This window comes from Gastrolobium bilobum, unplaced genomic scaffold, assembly GCF_033153095.1.
Source record: "Gastrolobium bilobum isolate Gb01-03AN ecotype WA unplaced genomic scaffold, APGP_CSIRO_Gbil_v1 utg11804, whole genome shotgun sequence".
NCBI classification, from domain to species: domain Eukaryota; kingdom Viridiplantae; phylum Streptophyta; class Magnoliopsida; order Fabales; family Fabaceae; genus Gastrolobium; species Gastrolobium bilobum.
In genome coordinates, this window is record NW_026897403.1 from 131,226 (window position 1) to 153,638 (window position 22,413).

Consider the following 22,413-nt stretch of genomic DNA (forward strand, 5'->3'; position numbering starts at 1 on the left):
TAAAATAATTTTTTTTCTACAACATAAGAAAAATATTTCCTTAAAAACAAATTTGAGGTATATAAATAGGGAAAGAAAAAAAAACGACAAACTTACAGTGTAATTGTAAATATCGACAGAAAAAGTACACTAACAGCTTCCCTTTCTCGAAGGAAACGCTCCTTGATTCCCAAGCCACCAAGAGAGAAAGTTTAGAATCGTGTCACTCGTTCTCCTCTTATTTTTCTATCTATAAATACAACTACCATCAAAGGCAGTTGCTATGACAAAAGTTAGATACTCTTCAGGGTCTCCTCCATTTAGTTATTACCTTAAAAAAACCTTTTCTTTCATCAAACACTTTGCAACATTTCATGGCTGGTCTTCAACAATACAACTTCTTCCCAACAGATTTGTTCTACCCTCGTCCTAAACCACAAACATCTTCTGTTAAGCCCACAGTTCTTCCACTCCAAACCCCAAATGTTGAAGATGTTCATCCCCAGACTCAGCATCAGCAACAACAACCACATAGGAGCATGATCAAAGCTACCCCTTCTTCTTCTTCTTCTTCTTCTTCTGCTGTGGTTTATAGTCAGAAGAGACAATCACAATCTCTTGGTGGGGTTAAGGTATCCAAATTCTCCCCAAACCCTCTTTCCTGGGTGGTTTGGATGACTGAAGACGAGGAATGAAATTAAATTAAATTAAATGAAATGACCTTTTCATGTTTTCAACTCTGTAAATTATTTAAGGGTCTAACCCCTCTCTTTTTTTTCATGCTTTTTCTCTACTTTCCAGGCTTAGATTCTCTTCTTTAACCCTTCTTTTCAATAGTTCTTTTTTTATGAATATTTGAGTTAGTTTACACTACAGAGTGGGAAAGGTCTTACTCATAGAAGATGAAAATCAATAAAATTGAAGCTTGTGATGTTCTTCATTTCTCTGCCTCCTCTGGCAAACAAAATTTTATGAATTTTATTGGACATAATCGACTTGTTGATATAAAATAATTGGGTTTTGCATAACGTGAAAGGTAACGAAGTTCCTATAAACAAAACCGATGCTTATGAAGAAAAATTGTTCGATTCTATGCTGGCTTCTAAGTTTCAATAATCTTCGTTACAAGTTTATATACACCAAAAGACAAAAAAAAAAAACTAAATCATAAGAGTACTATAGAAAATTGGGTACAACGAATGTGCACAAAATCAAACTGAAAATTGAGAAGTGTCCATAAGTCAAAAAAAGTGTGAAATTAAATAAAAAGGACAAAGTCAAGATCGGTTTGCCTCCGCCATCACTTTACCCCGTTCTAGAATAAATAATAATCAAATCTTCCATCAATTAAATATTTACAAATAAAAAAAAAACAAAAAAACATGTAAATTGAAAGAAGAAAGTAAAAGCAAAACAAAAATCAACGTGGTAGAACATGGCTTGGCGAGCCTCACGGCGTGCAACATACGCAGAGGAATGCGAATATCCCGCGAATATGCTTCCATGACCTTAATAATTCCAACTTTACATTGTAGCTCTTTATGCACGTGTTAGTTGAACAGTTAAATTATTTTATCTTCATTTTTTTTAGGTGGAAAACGAATTTGTGAAAGTCTTGCGGAGTGAGATTCCTTTCTAGAAAAAATAAAAGATTAAACACCTTTTTTAGTTCCTGTCAATATCTACGAAGTTCTTTTTAGTCCCTGGCAATAAAAAAGGATCAAATTGGTCCCTGAAATTACAAAAAAAAGGGTCATATTAGTCCTTATGTCAACTCCCAAATATGTAGAGTGGCCCTTTTCTTGTACTTTCAGGGACCAAATTGGTCCTTTTTTATTGCCGGGGACTAAAAAGGACTTCGTAGATATTGTCAGGGACTAAAAAGGATGTTTACTCAAAATAAAAATTAGCATCCAATATAATATACTGCGCCGTTTATACAAAGAATATGCTTCAGTGTTAAATAAAGAATATGCTCTACTAACCGAGTAAACCGAAAAAAAATAATCTATTTGGCTTATCAAAATAACTTTTATTTAATTATTTTATAGACATGCAGATGCAGGCATCTTGTATATAGATATTGAATTGATACAAAAATTAGAACATTTTAATATAAACTATTATTCATAAAGTAGAATATTGTATTATGTAAATTTTATATAATCTCTATCCACCAAAAAAAAATTATATAATCTCTACCCGAGCAGTTCTGTGAAATAACAAATTAGAACAACCATATTGATACAGGGTTCGTCGGTTCTTCTTTCACTGTTGATGAGAAAAGTTGTAGCAAATTTTTAACATTAAGATCCTGGCCTAAAAAAAAATATTAAGATCCACACGCGTATTCTAATAAAAATAAATGTTGTTGCACTTTTTCTCATCTGCAATAAGATGAGAGCTACATATCTCATTCATATATGCCTGAGTATTATTAATTGATTATAGTTTGTAGTGTTGGAAGAGAAAGAACGAAGGAGGACCATGAATTATGCTAAAATATCTTGCATGTGATTATGGGTGAGGGTAGTTAGCATTAGGCGGTACTGTGCCACCTACCTAACAAAACCAAAATTCGGTGCATCCGCGTAGCACTAAAAATATTCTCCAATTCATGTGAAGCAAATCATGGGTGAAAGGCGAACCTACCTTTCCAATTTCCGTTGGGTCTGTCTACTTATCACGCATAAAAAAAAGTACAAATATTTTGCTTGCGAATGACGCATGCTATGGGACCTCACTTAATTAAATGTTATATTAAGTGAATTATGATGTAGAAAAAAAAATTATATGCTATATTTAAAGGAAGTCGTGACGGCTCTTTGCCGTGCAAGAGGGTAGCACATTCCTTGATAAAGTTTCTAAAATTACTTTTGAATTTTGTTAATTTGCGTACTTAAGCACTTGTCAATATTAAAAACAATATTTACTACTTTTTTAAATTATTTATTTTTAAAAGTATTAAATACATTTAAAAATATTAAGATATGAAATGCTTATATATATTATTTTTTGATAAATCACATATGCTCTCATGGGAAATAATTTTATTTAGAGCGGATCCAGAATTAAATCTTTAAATCTCTGACAAAAATAATACGGGAGAAAAATCGAATACATATTCTCACCACTAATAGAAATTGTAAAGCTAAAACATAGCAACAACCAATGACATTATCTCTAACCAACTAACACTAAATAACTCAAAATAACTAACAATTATCTCTTACTACATGCAATTACTCCCCACTACTTATGTACTTATCTTCATTTGAAACCAGTCAACAAACAAATTCCTAACAAAATTCTTCCTCAATATCGAATTCTTGTGTTTGTGTATATTGAATGTGAGTATGTGACAAAGATCGCAAATAAAATAAAATAAAAATCATTCTCTAAAACAAAAGATAATGTAAAATGAATGGAGTAATAATAACTTTAGGAAAAGAGAGAAAATAAAAGGGGAAACATGGGAAAAAATTAGCCACTTACACACTCGTAGACATTCCCATTCCTTCAAAATGCATCAACCACACATTATTGAATTTTGATGATATGTTTTCTGCTTTAATTTGATTACAAACTGAATAAATTGTGATCTAAGCTACAAAATATATATAAGAACAAACTTACAAATTCAGTGAAAGTTAAGTAAACCTAGCTATACTAATAAAATATATAGTAAAAGACTCTCTTAATCAGCATTGTATAGTTAAAATCAGCTCAACTTTGCAACATTTCGTTTTGAACTTTCAACTCCAAAACTAGAATCTCATTTAGTTAATTCCTTTACCATGCTTAGAAGTCTGTCATCATAATTGGGGTTAAAAACAACAAAACCAATTCTCCAAAAAAGAATTAACTTTTTGTGCAAGACTCAGAAGTAATCTTGGAGTAGCTTGTTGTGGAGAATCAATTTTTGATAGTGGATTTTGTTATTATTTTTTCACCAAATAAATGAGTAGCCAAAAAAAGGTAACAATTCCTTCTTTTTTTCACATTTTCCTTTGCATGAGTAGTTTCATAAAAGAGTATAATATTTCTGCCGTTAATGCAGATAAATTATCTACATTTACTCCCAAAATAATATCGTTTTTAAATTGAAAAATTAAATAATTATAACTATAAAGACTATAATAACTCTGAAATAAATTAAATTACAAAAACATCATGATTTTCGTCCCAAAACGACATCGTATTAATCTTACTGCAGATAACTTATCTGCAGCAACTACAGAAAAAGCGAACCCTTCATAAAAATATATTTGTATATGTAATAGTTTTTCAAAAATGAAAAATAAGCTTTTATCGAATCGAATTTCATTCCAATGACTTTACAAGTGAATTTTACCCTCTTATAACTTAAAAGATGGCTTTTTGACCATTGTGCCCCTAATTAAATTAAAAAATATCACTCTGCCGTTGTTCCAAAATATTTCACTTATCTGTCCTAACCGCTGACTAAGCTATGTACTCGAGTACACGACCCTTATAATAGAGTATATTGTGTGGAACAGTAAATACTCGAATACAAGATCCTGATACTCGAGTATGGTTTGTCATCTGATTTTTATGAACATTTACTTGAGTATAGAATCTTGATACTCACGTATGGAACCATATACTTGAGTATATGGGTCATGTACTCGAGTAAATGGTGACCAAATCCCCTGCGAGAATCTATCAACGCGTGGCTCTCGAAAGTTATGCGAAATAAAAAAATATATATTTAATTTAAACATCCGAGTCAAAAGTTATGGTCTTCTGAAATTTTATGATAAAAAGAATTTCCATGAGATTTTTTTTGGATCAAACAAGTTTCTATAGTCATATACTCATAATATTTGACTTGACTCAGGTGATTTGAGGAGAAGCTTTGTGGGTATCACAACAAAACGTATTTTACATTACAAAATTTTAGAAATTTTACAGTAAAACTTCGAAAGGCTATAAGTTTTGACTTGGGTGTCCGAATCAGGTGCTTTTTTTTTTATTTCGCATAACTTTTCGAGATCTACGTGTTGGCAAATTCTTGTAGTGCATTTAGTACTATATACTAGAGTATACTCATGACACTTGATTTACTCAGGTACATTGATCACGTACTCGAGTATGAAGGCCAATCAACAGTTAAGTTAAACATGAGCATATTGATGTTATGTTTCCGAGAAAAGTCGTATTTTTTAAATAGTTTAAAAATAGGGACAAAATAATATTTTTTTAAATTTAATTAGGGGCACAATGGTGAAAAAGCTAGAAGACCCAAAACTCAACAGTGCATCATTTGACTCAAAAACAAAATGAAAGGTGGGGTAAGTTAACAAAAGAATGCAGCAAGAAGGACATATAAAAAGTTGCATTTCTGCTGCAGAAACATTGTTTTCTTCGTCGTGTGGAATTTATAGGTTCGCTTTGCCTCTGCCATGTAACTTAACTAAAAGGGTTTATATTCATCATGCAACATCATACAATCATTTTTCCTATACACACAATATTTTGTGGGACCCGTATTTTTTGAAGCAAAAAAAAAAACTAAGGCACGGAAAACGAATTTCTATAACATGACACAATCACTTTTCCTACAACATAATTTTTATAAAACTCTTAACTAAATACACAAAACTAGCATCTACTAATATCCAATATATTAATATTAAAATGCATTGTATAACTTCCTTGTGCCTTGTATACCTATTTCTAGGAAGGAATATCATTCCTTAAGGCAGAATCTGAAAGCACACAAAGACAAACATAATTATAAATTAAGGTAATTTTTATCTTGTAGTTACATAGTGCTTGTACATGGAATGGTAAGAGACTTGATGGGGAATGTTACTACAACTTTTAGGGGCATTTGGGTCCTCCCCTTTTGGTCTTCCAGTTGTTGTAGCAAGGGCAAACCTGTTTGTTGCCATAAGTTCCAGGAGGCACACACAAGCACTTAGCACAGCACTTTTGGCAGAAGAACATGCACGGCTTCTTGTACTGTGTATTTGAGCATCTGTTTGTGCAACGTGGACCACATTCTGCAGTTTCATGCATTCACCAACATGGACCAATGTTAATTTCATCATCAAAATTTTATTACAATTACAAATGAAAAAGAAAAATGGAAAGAAAGAGGGAAGAGAAGGGAGAATTTTTGAAAATTTTAAGTCAATCCAAGATGTTATACTTGAAGAAATCTGATAAATGACTAGTGAATTAACTTACATAACCTGTTGTGTGACAACTAGTTAGACTTTAAGGAAAAAGCTCTTTTTGCACTTGTTAAATGTGAATATGTCATGGAAGCCACTTTAATCAGATAACATGTTCTTAATTATTACCTTGTGGTTGAAGACTGCCTTCAGTGATGCCTTGCTGAAACTCAGAAATAGAATGAAATTAACATAAAAAGAAATTGGCATAGTATACATCTGAGAGGATTGTTAGTTGCAAAGTAAGATATATGCAAAATTGCCCATATCAAAACATAATCCATGAAAATTCTCAACATTGTACCCAAAAGAAGAAGGAAGAAGAGGGGGGGAACTCACATTGGGAAAGTGGGTTGTGTTTATATTAGGCTGGGGAGCTGGAGCCTCAGTGGTGGACACAAGAATCTCAGCCTGAAAACATAGTTATCATGGTGTGTTACATATATATAATTTATAGGTACAATAAAAAATGGTGCAAAGAAATCATGTACATGATTTACATATATAAAGCCAAGCCATCATTAAGGAGAATGAAAAGCACAATTATTTGAGATACTCATATTTGAAGTCAGAAAGAAAAAGCATGCCAGGGGAATGTAGTAGCAAAACAACAAACAAAGAAAAGAAGTGGTATTATTCTTTACAGCTAATGCTAAGCTTCAACACCATTCCCTACACACATGATCATTTTGTTGCCATTGCTAGTCAAAACAAACCAGATTAACAAACCAAACTATAATGTGGCATCTGGTGCCACGTTAACTTCAACTTGAAACAACAAAACGATCTCTTATAGCAAAAATAAATAAATAAATAAATTTCAAGTGGTAGCACCAATGCTAAGCTTGAAGTTAGAAGAAAATGAGAAAGAGAACTATAGGATTTATTTTGGCTTACATGGTTTTCTACTAGAAGAACCAGCATTACAACTAGGCAGAGTGTAAGGATGCTTAGTTTTCTCGCCATTGCTGAAAATGACCCTCACACAAAGAAACTGAGAGAGACTGAAACAAAGAGAAGTTATCTCAAGTGTGGTCTTCAAGAACTAGTGAGTATAAGCAGATGAGATTTCAGTCTATTTTATAGATGAAATGTGACACTATGTAACTACGTTAGCTATTGTTTTAGATAGCAAAACGCCAAACTTTGTCTTCACAAAAAGACAAATCACAAAGACAATTATTTATGAAATGAGTGATGATTTACAACTTCTTACCGTAGTTTATCAAACCAGTTTCCCTTCTCAAATGAATGTACAAATAGCATGAAGTTGGAAAAGTTATCTCAGTACATTTACAATTGTTTCTAATTAAAGTTGAATCATTATGAAATGACAGCCAAAAAATGAGAATGAACTCATGTCATAAAACATTTTTAAAGCTAGTGACATTAACTAAAAAGGTGAAGCCATAGCTTAAAACAAGGGGATTAAATGAAATATAAGAAGAAATAAAAGAAGCCTACTAAATAATTGTTCAGTCTTAAAACTAGGGGCTGATGGAGTTTGTTCATGTGACTTGGTAGCATGAAAAGGACATGTGGCCATCTCACATGTGAATTCCCATGTGATTTCCCAATGCCCCCTCAGAGTAACTAACATAAGAGAGCGACAGAAGAACTAGGAAACACCTTACACTAACCTCTCATCCTCACTATGCCTTGTCTTTTATATAGACCAAGCAGTATGGGAACCTTTCTGAGTAATCAAAAGCATTCCCGTGAACTAATTTATACATTTATTCTTTCTTTTTTTCCCCTTTAATCTTGCAGATGCACCTATTATTTGGCTGGTTTATATGAAAAGTGACCTTCACTTTTCACAGTAATACCCTTTCAACTGTGGAATCACACACAATGATGGTAGTTCAATTGACGTATGGGAACTGAGCAGATGAGGCTGAGCAGATGAGAGTGAAAGTATGTGTTTGATTCTTCTCAGTACTATCTTTGTGAGAGATTTAAAACCTTAATATTAAACCCCCGAACAGAATTGTCTCCCGTGAAGGATACATGTGATTTATCAAAAAAAAAAAAAAACTGTGGAATCACACAAACATATACTTTGAAAATTAAGCATCTTTTGTTATAGACAGATAGATGTTTATTAAGTTATTCTTAGTATATCATGCAGTACTCGCCAACTGAATTAAGTCAATTAACACGTTTTGATTATTTAGTGATACTATTTGTTGGATCTGCATTACCACTTTTCGAAAAATGAAGTTAAATCATATACCATTTGCTGCCGTTTATCGTTTGCTTTCTTTTTTCACATGGTGCACTTTGTTTTTTATGCATAGAAAATGTGGGAGGAGTTGGCCGTCCATCTCAACCAGTGAGAAAGAGTGAGGGTTAGGTATTCAGTTTGTTGTGTTGGATTGTTCTCGTGAAGTAGCATTTGTTTGTATTCGGCACAGTTTGAGAGGTTTTGACTGAAAGCCAGAATTTCTTTGGCTAGTATCAAACTACTTGCAGGACCACATCAAAATGTGTAAGAGTTCCCCACCAAAAGAGATGAGATACTAGTTCAAAGCTTCAAAGTACTCCATTGCTAATCACGAGATTATTGCTTAAGATGATGCAATCAGAAGTTTAGAATGTAACCTGAATCCATAAACATTACATATTTAAATTCAAAATGCTACATTAACCAGAGACTTCACATCATGTAGATTCGGTTTAGTCTGTTAGTAAATTCAACTATGTTAATCAAATTATACAGTGGTCGTTGAGGAGGATGTCAGACACGTTTTACCCAAGAACAGTGCCTGTTTTGTTTGGTTATATTCTCATTTGAGGAAGATAATAGCTGCCCCATTTTACGGTGAGAAAAAAACAGAACAATAGCGAAGAGATAAAGCGATAGGCATGAAGCGATTGGCAAGAATTTTTCGGGTGACATGCAGATGGTACCAACCTATCAACTTTCTAGGATCAAGTAATGTTATTTACATATACCAACACCAGCGTACTTCTCTATGAGTCATAGCTAACATTTTTCGCCCCATCAACTTTTTTAAATGGTCCAAATTCTATGAATACCCTCACATGGTTTAAATTATTCCTTCAAGAATTATATAACGATCTCACAGAAGCTTGTGTATAACACGTTAAGATAGATACAAATTTCATCCGGGGCATTGCTGAATATTTTACAGACATAAGTACAACTGGGACAAAGGGCACAACCATGAGTCAAGCTCTTAGTCATAATTGCTTTGGATCTTTTCATTATAACATTTTTCTACACACTTTATGCATAGCTGCTGTGGAACTGAATATATAGGGTCCCCAAAAAATTGGACCACTTGAATACCGGTTATACATCCATGAATTTTCTCCAGTTCAAAATATAGTAGCAGTAAGAATGTTTTCGTCTCACGATAAAAAAAAAAAAAAAGAGGGTTAATAATAAACCATATATGCTCAAGCATAAGAATTAAACAATAGATTTACAAAAAATAAAATGCTATTTTTGTAAAGCACACATAATTCTCAGTATCGGCAAAAGCAAAAAAATTGCCGACTCTACAAGGTTGGAAGAATAGGAACACATCGAATGCTGAATTAGGGATGAACTAATATGAAGAATTTTCAATGTTGCAAATTGTAAGTAGTAGAAGCCACTAACATGAGAGAAAAGCTATTTGGGTGAAATCTGTGGAAATAAATCCCTAAGCTAATTGCACCCAACAAAAGAATTCCGAGTTAAAGCTATTATCATCTGAAGCATGCAATAAGTGCATCATGACAAAGGCACCAATACTCTTTGACGGGCAAGGACATCCATGGCAATGGTGAAGGAAGAAAAGTTCCGCGCATAGATGGCATTCTGCCCAATGAGGAAGTAAAAAGAAGAAATACAAAAGTGGAAAAAAAAGAGTGTTATTAAATAAAAACTAAGCAAAGAATCAGAGAAACAGGAAGGAACATCAGAATATCTCACCTTTTCCCAATGAGGATTCCATAAGCTACAGAGGAGATGGAAGACCCAGAAACTCCCAAAAATACATTTTTGTAGTGAGGCAAGATAACTTTTCCTGAAATTTAATCATTCGAGTAAGCACATATTGTTTGCCCATGCAAAAAAACAGCAGTGGTAATGCAAATTGTTACTGATCCCAGGTCACAGCTATCACAATCAAGAAGGGGGGAAAGTCTGATATCACAATTATGTCTGCACCTACGATGTGTTGTTTTTACCTTGATATGCAACCAGGCAGAGAGGAACTTACCACAATAAAACTAAAGACAGATCATCACTGCCTGATTTACTACGATACACATCATCACAGATAACTCACAAAAATATTATATACCCAAAAAGTAAAAGCCCCCAGGCATTAACAGAGCAAGTCTACACATTTTGATAAAACATACCTACACATTGACCAGATGATGTCACACAATAAATTTCACTATTAATCAAGGTAGATACATATCTCGAAAACCAAAAAGAAGAAACCAAATGGAAGCATCAGTCTGAACCCGCAAGTAATAGCTTCAGGCCTCACCTATGCTCAAATAGTTGCTGTGGAGAATTGACACCAGAATACTAGATTTTTCTCTATTCAAATCCTTTAGATGCAATGATTCCTTGGATGAGGTCATTTCATCAGCAAATTCAGCACTTGGGGGAACAGTACAATCATTCTGACAACCAACAATTTCAAGCCATATTCCAGAAGGGAATCTTCCTGGTCTCACCAACCAAAGAAATATCTTGATATACGGTGTAGCATGAATTACCGAAATAGTAACTTCAATCAGTACGCAGACAAGGTTAATGGTTGTGTCCACGATACTAAAGAATATATAGAAAACTGAAGTAGTTGGTAACAGAAGTAAAAGTGGCGTAAATAAAAGAGATCCAACAATATGTTGCTTCACAGTGTAGTCAAAGCTATCCAACCTCTGCCTAAGTGGATTCCACTTCCGCCCCCTGCCAAAATGGACAGCAACTTCATGAAAAGAACTGAGAAGGAAGAGCATGTATCCAAATATTTGTGTATCTCTAACAACTATTCTTCAAAAGGATACTCAATCCCAAATAAAGAAGTGCAGCAAATATGATGGCTTTCAGGAAATACAAGGGACTCTCATGATCTTCACTTCTATCATAAGTTATCTTCAAATTTACAAATGCTTCAACTTCTTTTCAGCTAGCTATAATTGGTTCTTGCTTCCTAAACTCACCACCAATGTTTTCAGAGATATATTATAGCTAACGTATAAGGGATTATCTGCATAAAAAAGTATAGTTCTCCATAGGTAAAAGGACAAATGTGACCCACGAGATGACCTCACTATACTAGCATCTATTTGGTTAGTACTTAGTATATGTCTCTCCACCTTGTAATTGTCTCAAAAAAATGTGTCATGCAGACAAAAACCTCTTACGTCAACAACTTATTAAATTGTCAAAAACCAATCATATTGGAAAGCTCCATTTACAAAACTAAGACCAAATTATGATGTTCAATTCTCATTCAAATCAATACCTTACTTTTAGCTAATCATCTCAAAAGAACCAGTATTTGTTACCTGAAAAGCCGCCACAAGGCTACTAAAGCCTGTATCTGTGATGAATATACAAGTGAAATCAACCAATGGAGAGTTGAAACATGTAAGGTCCCCAACGCAATCATGTCTATGATCAAAGCAGCAGATGTAGTAAATCCACAAAGAATTCCCAAAATAGAAAGTCCCCGAATAATATAATTGAAGATGAAACCCACAAAGATCCAGAGTGTTGACCATATTTGTATTGCATTCAAAGAAACCATGCCAAGTACACCTGCCAGCTCAGCATTCAATTTGAAGCCTGCAGGGTTCCCCATTAACCAAACACACCCGGAACGCAAAAATGTGGCAAACCCATGGATAAAGTTCAAAATTGACAAACTAATGGATTCTGCATGATATAGCATTGCCCAGCCAACCAAGTTTCCCAAGAGAATATCAACAACCAAAGTTGACCACAATGAATGCCTATGCATTGCAGCTTTCTCTGAATATTCAACACACGACTGTGACCTTGCACACAAAAGAATGGTTTTTTCCACAAAAATAAGCTAAACATTTAATTTTAGGAGATAAATTCAAGTTACAGTTATCAAAAAATATCACCATGAGTAATGGACAACATAAGCTGAGAGAAAACAAGGAAGAGGTAAAAACAAAATGTCACCTATAAAGTTTTCAACTTCAACCAAAAAATTTGTTTCATACTAAACCATATAGTGCATTGAAAACGAGGACATCCCTGGTCAAGTTCAGTTTGATACTTTGGTTTGAGGCTCAAACACAAACTAAACCAATTCTTCATATCTCACGAGTTTCAAAAACTAGACCAAACCATAAGTTCCCAAGGAACTACATGAACCAAAACTACCAAAACAATGCTCTAGGTTTGGTTCAGTTTCAAAGCATAATTTATTGATGTTTCATGTCATAATAATACCTTCTCAGTTTTTAATACACACAAAAGCTACTGCCCTATAGAAGGAAAAATTTAAAGCAACAATAAACATAAATGCTATAGTCCAATGAAAATAAGCAATATAATTCCAACAAATCATATATTATATTTATAATATAAATAAAATCCTGCATGTGTAACATATTGATGTGGAATGCATTAAGGAAGGGAGAGGAAGGGGGAAAAGCAGAGTAGAACAAGGGAAAGAATAGACATGAGTGAGAAACAGAATAGTGATGCTCAATTCTATCTCAAAGTCAAGTCAATAAATCTCGAAGTACATAGCAATCCTGAAGTATAAAAACCTAGCTTGACATACAACTATAAACCACTCCCCATGAAATCCCGATTTGCAAGGTAGATGTTACGGCTCTGGATTCTTTAGGTAGTGGATTTGGTATTACAAAAAGACAGAATGAAAGAAATCAATGGAAATGGAAGGAAAAATCTGTTTATTGATGAGAAAATCAAATGAACACACGAGACGCTTCTCTTGCCAAGGGGCATTCCCCTCCAACTGAGCCCTCAGCCTAACAATAATTGTCAAAAGCAACTTCTAACCAAAAGCAGATTCCCTTATATAGTTGGGGAAGTTAACTACTCGTAACTGCCTATCCTCTTAGTTAACTAACTAACCACCTCCTAGCTTTCAAATCACTTGGTATATTCTTTCCAGAATATCCTTTCCCACTTAATACTAATCGTATCAGTAGAGGTGAGGGTTCTACTGAGGGAAATTCTTGTACATAACCTTATATTTCTTGTACATAACCTTATATTTAAATTTTTGCAAAGAGGTTGTTCTCTAAATTCGAGTGCCTGACTCCAACTTGATAAACAACTAACCAAGTAAATCACTAAAAACCCAAAATAAAACCCAAAAATACAAAATATTCAAAAATTATGATAAATTCTCAATATCTCTACACCCATTAATATTAATATTGACATTTTATATTCTGTTATTCCAATCCCATACCCCATCACATTTGTATATACAATATATGGTTGAGTTCATATGATTCGACCTAACCTCCCAAATTTTTTGTATAAACTGTAAACTGTATGGTAAAGAAACTGAATTGAACCACAGTTGGATTTGGATTCAGTTTAACCAGATTAGTTGGGTTCGGCTTCTTGAACACCCCTAACGGAAAACTTGTCCTTTTTAAGAAATTAAATTACTCGGTCTTCATCAAATATTAAAGCCTGATATCTCCAAATTTTGAAACCTGCCACAAATAAGACAATTCACATATTTTACCAAATATTCATATTACCTGAGGTCATTCTCCTGAAGAAAGATTGGCCAATATAATATCTGACAACAACGGATTTGGATATTTATCCATGCAGTCTTCCTGAATACATTTGCTGATGTCACATACACCCATGATTCTGATACATAATTAACACGTGTTTGGAAAAACTGAAGAACAATATAGAACATAGTGGAGAATGAAGCCATAAACTTCGAAAACAGATGCCCCATGACATCAAAAAACCTGAAAAGTCACAACATAGATCATCAGAGCCTGAAGATCAAGAGAGCAAGAGATGATGTATCAATAATTGAAGTGCATACATGGGAAATATGGACAGCAGCCTCAAGGATCTTCTTGGAACTACATGTCCCTCAAAAAATCTTTTAGCAGCAGCAGTGCAATTAATTGCCAGAATAACTGTATCCTGGGGTGAAATTTGAAAAGATGTATTAGCAACTTGGATAAAAATATGCATATACAAAAATGAATAAGGTAAATTTCATTACCAATTCAATGAATTGCTGCTTTTCATGAAGCTCATCCACCCACTTAGGATTCTTAATGGAAGTTTTTGCTTGCTCATTGGAACCCGAATGAGACAATGAGAAATGATGAGCACCATAAAAGGGTGTTTCATAAATTATTACCTACAATTGTTTAAAAATCATACATGTATGTTTGAGGGATAAAAGTATTGACAAATGACAACTACTTGCAGAAAGGCAAGAAGTAGAAGTAATTATGACTTACATACGTGAACATCATATTGTGACACAATTAGTCCATTCCAATGAATGTGGTGTAATTTTGGAAGCCCGTGTATTCCTGCATCATTCTGCTCAGGAGAATCAAACATCAGCAGGACCCAATTACTTTTTCCAATAAAAGATTGGCTAATTTTCCTCAATGATCCATCTAATTGGAAGGAACTGCAGCTCCTACAGTTATTCTCTATGTATTCACTTGTACTTCCCTCTGCCCAAGCATTGCCAAAATCAGGGAACTTTTTTTTATCATCTTCTGTTTCAGCTATCAAACTATTACTAGTAGGACCAGTGATACACAGACCAAGTACAGAGAACATGGACTTATCCTGAAGAATTGTGGGCATGCTCCCATGTGTGTCATGAATGATCCCCTGATAGAAAGTAGCAGTTCATAATGTTAGTTATTCTCATTACACAAGACCATTCCAGAAACCACCTAAGATGACTTGTATGAAAGAATCATAAGAGGACTTAACAGTGGGATTTTTCCCGCCACTATCACCACAGTCATACTGTCAATCTGTCATACAACCAAGATTTTGATGACCAACAAAAAAAATAGTTATATACCATCTCAAGTGAATTGATGTCCGTTGGAAACAATTTCTTTTCTCATTAAACTTTATATGTTTTTTCCACAAGTTTGCAAATATGTAGGCATAAATTTTATACAGATGGACCTAATATTAAGGTAAAAATCAGTCAAGATACTGATACCCTACTGGGTATTCTAAGAGGGAAAAAGTTAATTTCTATTTAAACTTGACAACTCTTGCAGTATCTTGACCACAACATAAAATTAATTAATATCACAAAAAAGGGAACCCAAAATTTCCTCAGCAATTAATAATTCTAACAAGCAAACAACCAATCATTTCATTGCTGCTATTGTCATTTCATTCGCTTTACACTAAACTGCATGGAAGGGACTGTGAACTCAAATACAGTTTTATACCTCGAGACCAGGACAAGAGCTAGAAAGCAAGACTTCACTGCAAGTAAACGCTACAACAATGTCAAGAGATGTCGGAGAGCAGGTGACAAACCACCCCAGTAAAATACTGGAGGATGATTCTTGATTTGATAAGAGCTGCTTTGGCCACCAAAGCCTACAATGTCTTCTCATCTTAATCTTATGATCTTCACGTAAATAAGTTATGAATCATGAAGTCCCTGCAATGGACAGAAGCAAGCATTTGTTTACTCCATTAAAAATTCTCAGGTTAAAAATAGATGCAAATTAAAAATTAATTTATGCAATATATTAATAAAACTTGAAAAATATTTAGATGGAAGTATAGGTTATCTTATATGCTTTACTTTCCTCTTTTAATTTCAAAGCAATATTCAATCAGGAATTACACCTCATAATATCAAGAAATAAAGTCAGTCAACAGAGAAACTATCTCTGAAATCTATTTGACTGAACAAGGTGAGAGTCTCAATAATTTAAAAAAAAAAAAAAGGAAAATTGCATAAATTTAACATAGAAGTTTCAAATTATACAGCATAATTTCATATTAAGAAAATTTAGTACCGTGCAACAAAACAACACAAAATCTTTAACAAATACAACAACAAAATTCCAATCATCCCCTAGCCGGAGCGGCAAAACATCAACATATACAGAGAATCAAAAACATAAAAACAACCTGTCCATAATTTCCCGGAATCTACCATTTATTATGTACTTACAAAGTATGCGCTTTCCATAATTTTCCATCTAAAAGCAGCATCATCATATTAATTTGCAGGATTTGTGATAATTAAAGGTTTATGTTTGGACTCAAAAAATGATCTTAATAATAGAAAGCCTTGGCACAACGGTTGATATTGTTACCATGTGACCTAGAGGTCAAGGTTACTCAATTCGCCTCCTAATCTGCCTACTACCCACACATGAGTCTAACCCTTCCTTGGACCTTGCGTATAACAAGGACTTTATAGCACAGGTTGCCCTTGTTAGGTGGTATTATTTCTGTTAACCATATTACCGACTTAGGCCCGTTAGAGAATATGTACAAGGTCTCATATCTGACAGAATAAAGCCATAAAGTTTCTTATTTGAAAACATATTCAGAAAACACATTAAGAAACATTATCAATGTTTCCAAGGCTATCTAACAGCTTATCTAAGCAAATAACCTTTTATGTGTTAACCTCAATTATATATAACCTATGAAAAAATAACACAATAACCCTAAACCTATCAATAGCTAGTTAAATTCTAGTTAACCAAATGCTGTAAACAACATCCTTTTTCACTTTCTCGAGATTTTGGATATAAAAATTTTACAACAATGTTAAGCAAAGACTAAAACAAGAAAACCCGAATAATTGGATGGAACTAGGTCAATTACTGAAGCTGGCTAAATTAACACTCAACAAAGGATCTGTGATTGCCCTAGGTAGGGTTTGAAGGTTCCAAATGGTCGTAGCTACAAGCAAGGCATGGGGAGATGCATTGCCATAAATGGATGCTATGCATTTCAAAGCATTGCAAAGAAAAAACAAAGAGATAAGGTGATTACAAACAAGTATAATCTCTGTAACTGTAACTGAACACAGAGAGAGAGAGACCTGAGTTGCAATGATGTACCACCGTCGAGTTCGATCGCATCAGCGGCGGAAAAAACGACGGCCGGCAAGGCGGCGCTGACCACCGGAGGTGAGAAATGGACAAGAGCGGACACTGATGCAAGGGAGTGAGCGTGAAAAAGATAAAGACAAGATAAAAAAAATTAACCTGTTAAAATGGATTTTTAAGTTCAATTTTTCTAATTAATTATTTTTTCAATCAACATCAATAATATATTTTATTTCAAATTAATTGGGACCAATGAATTAATTAATTTTTCAATATTTTTAATAAACAAATGCATCGTACCGTTAATTCTCTGTTTACATCTTTAACTTTCTTTTTCTTTTTTTGAAAACTATCTTTAACTTTCTTTAGCTTTACTCAAACTATTTGGTTTTGAGTTGAGTGAAGTTATTGGGGAATGTTTGTAACACATTTTATATTTTTTTTTCATTGAATGAAGTTTGATTATAATCTTATTGAATAACTTGAAACCATTCTTTATTAATAAGATTCATCCATAATTATAAAAAAAAATACTAAATTTCAATAATTATTGATTTCCTTAGACAAAAATTTGAAATTTAAATTCTGCGAATAAAGAAAATAGTATTAAAAGATGACCGTGAATATGAATTTAATAATGCTCAGTCGAAATAAATTGATTTAGTTAAAAATATATATTAGGAATACAGTATCAAAGAATAGATATTAACTTTTTTAAAAAAAATTAGCATAAGCAGTCATGCACAGCCCAAATTATTTAAATTTAGATGCTTACGAGAGTTAAATTTATATTTAATAAAAAATATTTATATATATTTAAATTAATAATATTACAAAAAATGTACAAAATATTTTTAAAAATAGTGCAAAATAAATTAATCTAAATACACTAATAATATTATAAAATATATTAGAGATATTCATATGTAAAATTTAATAATTATATAACTTTATTTTTTAAAATAATATTTAGATGTATTTTAAACTTTACACACATATAAATCATTATATTTATTTTCACATATTAAACAATTCGATTTTGTTTGTTTGAATAATGAAACTTATATTCTATTTTTATTTTATTTTTTGGATAAACAATGGGTATTCTATACAGAAGGCAATTTTGTTCGAGGCGGATCTAGAATTAAAGTTTTAAACATCTCTCAAATATGGTAATGAAAAGAATGAACACATGTCTTCATCCTCACTTGCTCAGTTTTCATGCACCAATTGAACTACTGTTATATATACTTCTATTCTATTTTGTTTTATCTTTTAAGTGGCAATCCAATAACAAACAAAATTTTATTTCGAACTAAAATCAATTTATTATTATTTGGACCACGTGGCAGAGATTTAGTATTTATTGAAAAACATTTTCTCTTTCTAAAAGAGAAAATCTTTCTACTAGTGACTCAAAGTATAAGTGCAGTCTACAAAATAGTAAAGAAAAAAAAAATTAAGGTGAGACCCACTTATATTATGACTCACTACTAAAACAAAAAATTTCTCCTTTTAAAAGAGAAAATGTTTTCCCAGTATTTATTATAATAAAGTAGAGATGGTCACTGTTCGATTTTATATAGAAATTGAACTGAATCAAACCTGTTTTAGCGACTTGGTTTAGTGATTTGGATTTGGCAAATCAAATCCATTTTGGCTCTGAACCGATTCTAAGGTAAAAAATAAAATAAAAAATAAAAAATTTAGTACTTAAGGTAAAAAATTATTTCATTTTTTCTTCTGGCACTAATTCTAATAAATTGATTTTGTCCAGCAAGCTGGTTAGTTCAATTTTTAAATTAATCATGTAAAGAATCAATTCAACCTAAAATTTTAAATTGTTGGGTGATGCTACATTAATGATTTTTTTATATTTCTCTAACACACCTCTTCATACGAGAGCTCACTGGCCTTGAAGAGTGGACAATACACAGGCCTACCTACCTGTGCTCATAAACTCCACATTACATAATTATTTATTAACTGAATGAGAGCAGTGAGAATCAAACCCGTGACACCGAAGCTCTAAAACCATGTAAAGAACCAATTCAACCCAAAAGCTTAAGCTTTTGGATCTTTTGGGTTGAATTAGTTTTTTACATGGTATCAAAGCTTGTGTTCTGGGAAACCTCGCTTCCGTAGAAAAACCTTGTCGTATGTCATTCTGGCAAGTAATCTGTGTCATGCATCATAACGACGACCCACTCCTCAGTTGGTCACCAACCGCTTATCCTCAACCTCGGATCGTCAGAAAAACCATCGTCAATCATCGTTCATCACCGAAAACCATCGTCCACCACTGTTCACCGCTGCCGGAGCACTTTTTGAGCAGATTTTCGGCAATCAGCTGTGCGACCAGGACCGGCTCGAGGAGGATGCGACCCCGTATGTCCAAGCTGCACCATCACCAGAGCAGCCACGCGCCGTGGAAGATTCCGACGACAGCACCACTTTTTCGATGCATGAGCCGCTGTTCCAGACTAGACCACCACCATCTTGCTCGCTTTCTCGTCCTCTTTCCCAATCTAGTCTCCGCTCGTTGTGGGTCCCATCTGATAGGAATATTTTGGCGAAAAACTCATTTTTTTGGACACTCTTTGCAACATTTTCGCGGGATTTCTCGCTTCCTTGTTATTCTCCGATCATCTCTTTTATTTTTGCTGGTTCTTACATCTGATTTGTGATGAAGGACTCAAGTAATGTGATCAAAAATACTACTAGATTTATCTCCAGTATTGTCCCATCCAATACAATGATGAAATTAACCGAATATACTATTTTCAAGACTTGGTCTACCTCTGTTAAGATATTGTTTACTGGTCAGGGACAATGGAAACATCTCATGACCAAGTTTGCTGATATTCTCAAGGATTAGAAATCTAATTGGTAAAAGATTGATGTCCAGCTCCTGAGTATTTTTTTGGCAATCCATTGATCCGACAATTATAGATATTTTCATCGCCTTTGAGACCTGCTAAGACGTATGAGAGGAAGCCAAAAGGCTCCACACCAACGACATTTGGCAACTTTACTCTATTATATCTTAGATAATGGAATTGCGCAAATCACCATATGCTCGAATGGAGGCTTATATTGGTAAGATTCGTTCTTTGATGCAAGAATTCTTAGCTATGTTAACTCATGCTACAGATGCTTCTGAGTACAAGAAGCAGGTGGAGCGCTTCTTTATTGTTGTAACCCTTTCCGATCTTCTAGAGGAATTAGAAAATGTTTGTGAGAATATTCTAGTCAGTGCTAAGACTCTTAGCCTGTCACAGACTTTCCAGTGTCTTCTGAACCTTAAAGATAAAGCAACACCCGCACATGTTCATGTGCCAGCCACCGATTCAATTGCCCTCATTTCTCATGCCAATGATTCCAATTGGAACAGTAGACATGGTCGCCGACAGAGGCCTCGTTGAAATTATTACCAGATCTTGGACACATTGAAGAGTGTTGCTACAGGAAGTACCCTCACTTGAAGCCACCAACTACCTACTTTGTTCAAACCGATGCTACACCACCGTCTACTGGATCGATAACTATTTCAAGTGCAGATTATGAGGCTACATTAAATTGTTGGGTGAGGCTACATTAATGGTTTTTATATTTTCTAATACGTTCCCTCATACGAGAGCTCACTAGGCTTGAAGGGTGGACAATGCATACGTCCACTATCTGTGTTAACAAACTCCACAAAACTTGATTACTTATTAATTAAATGATGGACGGTGGGAATCGAACCCGTGACCACGGTTCGATACCATATAAAGAATCATTTTAACCCAAAAGCTTAATTTTTGGGTGAGGCTACATTAATAATTTTTTTTATATTTCTCTAACACATTAATAATTTTATATTTCTCTAACATATCCGAAAAATGTAATTTTTTTAAACGGTTTGGTTTAATTTAGAAACCAATTTGTTTCTTTTTGAATTTTTTTTATACATTTCCATAATTAAGTGGATGTTTTTCCCTCTTAGGGTATAATTAATGAAAATGACAGTGCATGATTATGATGCATATTATTTTTGTTTGACATGCTATTAGTGGGGTAGAGCTATTATTGGATATCCTCTAATTAATCTTGATTTGGCCACATGAAGAACAAGCCATGTGCGCTAGATTGATTACTAGGAGATTTTGCATGAATGCTTCTTGTTTGCTCCATTATCACCAGACACGGAACATGATTTTGTTTCTTCAAAATCAAAAGAATGAGAAAGGAGAAAACTATAATGATATGCGCTATAATAATTGATGAGGTTTTGATTATTGTTCAATTCAAATGAATGTAACCTCAATTGGTTTGGATATTGAATTTTAACTTCTCTCAACTTCAACCAACCTAATTATAATAACTTTTTATTTGTTTAAAGTTTAATATTAAATAATATTATTGTATTTACAAAATTATATATGATAATTTTGGTTACTTATTAAAACAATCAAAGTTGTAAACCAATTCATCTAACCCTGACTAGGGGTGTCAAAACGGGTTGACACGACACGAATTCGACACGACACAAATACATCAACACTAACACGACACGAATTTTTATTCGTGTCAAAATCTTCAACACTGACACGACACAATTTTTTGCGGGTTGACACGACACGAATAACACGCAAAATAAGGGTCAAAACGGTAATTGACAAAAAAAAAATTAAAAAATAGATCGAAATTAAAAAAAATTAAAAAAATAATAATAAAAAATTAAAAATAAAATAATTTTAAAAAAATACGGGTCGACACGAAGACGAATACATCAACACGAACACGACACGAATTTTTTACGTGTCATTTTTCCCAACATGAACACGACACGAATTTTTTTGCGGGTCAACCCGAACACGAATTTTCGTGTCGTGTCGCGGGTCGACCCGCGTGTCAAAACCTATATTGACACCCCTAACCCTGACCATCATAAGGGTAGTGTTGGTTTAGGTTAATACAATAAATTTCTCTTAATTTCAACTCAGTCCAATTCAACTATTTTTTTAGGTTTAATTTTTATTTTTATTTTTATTCAAAACGAACTTAACTCAACCTATTATCACCCATAATATAAAGTAACGGGGGAATAATTTTATTTTCTACTCATTTATTGTTTTGCAAGAGTTTT

At 33.5% G+C, this 22,413-nt stretch overlaps 3 protein-coding genes across 4 annotated transcripts; 1 reads left to right on the forward strand and 2 right to left on the reverse strand.

The window, feature by feature from the left end:
• Nucleotides 1–250: 250 nt before the first annotated feature.
• On the forward strand, nucleotides 251–919 carry LOC133306680 (uncharacterized). Its single transcript, XM_061507021.1, has one exon. It carries the CDS (start codon nucleotides 354–356, stop codon nucleotides 672–674), a length of 321 nt encoding a protein of 106 aa, XP_061363005.1. The 5' UTR covers nucleotides 251–353; the 3' UTR covers nucleotides 675–919.
• A 4,498-nt stretch (nucleotides 920–5,417) lies between these two features.
• Nucleotides 5,418–7,237, reverse strand: LOC133306673 (gibberellin-regulated protein 13-like). The gene is made up of 4 exons (XM_061507003.1): nucleotides 7,080–7,237; nucleotides 6,522–6,593; nucleotides 6,312–6,345; nucleotides 5,418–6,008 (listed from the first exon to the last, which is right to left on the reverse strand). The coding sequence occupies exons 1-4, from the start codon at nucleotides 7,146–7,148 to the stop codon at nucleotides 5,827–5,829; spliced, it is 357 nt and encodes a 118-aa protein (XP_061362987.1). The 5' UTR covers nucleotides 7,149–7,237; the 3' UTR covers nucleotides 5,418–5,826.
• Nucleotides 7,238–9,669: 2,432 nt separating this feature from the next.
• LOC133306676 (N-acetylglucosaminyl-phosphatidylinositol biosynthetic protein gpi1) lies at nucleotides 9,670–17,388 on the reverse strand. Of its 2 annotated transcripts, XM_061507012.1 has the most exons (10): nucleotides 17,276–17,388; nucleotides 15,651–15,868; nucleotides 14,683–15,066; nucleotides 14,435–14,575; nucleotides 14,249–14,352; nucleotides 13,944–14,168; nucleotides 11,727–12,218; nucleotides 10,697–11,124; nucleotides 10,129–10,222; nucleotides 9,670–10,014 (listed from the first exon to the last, which is right to left on the reverse strand). In XM_061507012.1, exons 2-10 carry the CDS (start codon nucleotides 15,819–15,821, stop codon nucleotides 9,903–9,905), a joined length of 2,151 nt encoding a protein of 716 aa, XP_061362996.1. In that variant the 5' UTR covers nucleotides 15,822–15,868; nucleotides 17,276–17,388; the 3' UTR covers nucleotides 9,670–9,902. The 2 variants fall into 2 exon arrangements, with proteins under 2 accessions (XP_061362996.1, XP_061362997.1); XM_061507013.1 differs by lacking the exons at nucleotides 15,651–15,868; nucleotides 17,276–17,388 and having other exon boundaries at nucleotides 14,679–14,806.
• Between the last annotated feature and the right edge of the window lie 5,025 nt (nucleotides 17,389–22,413).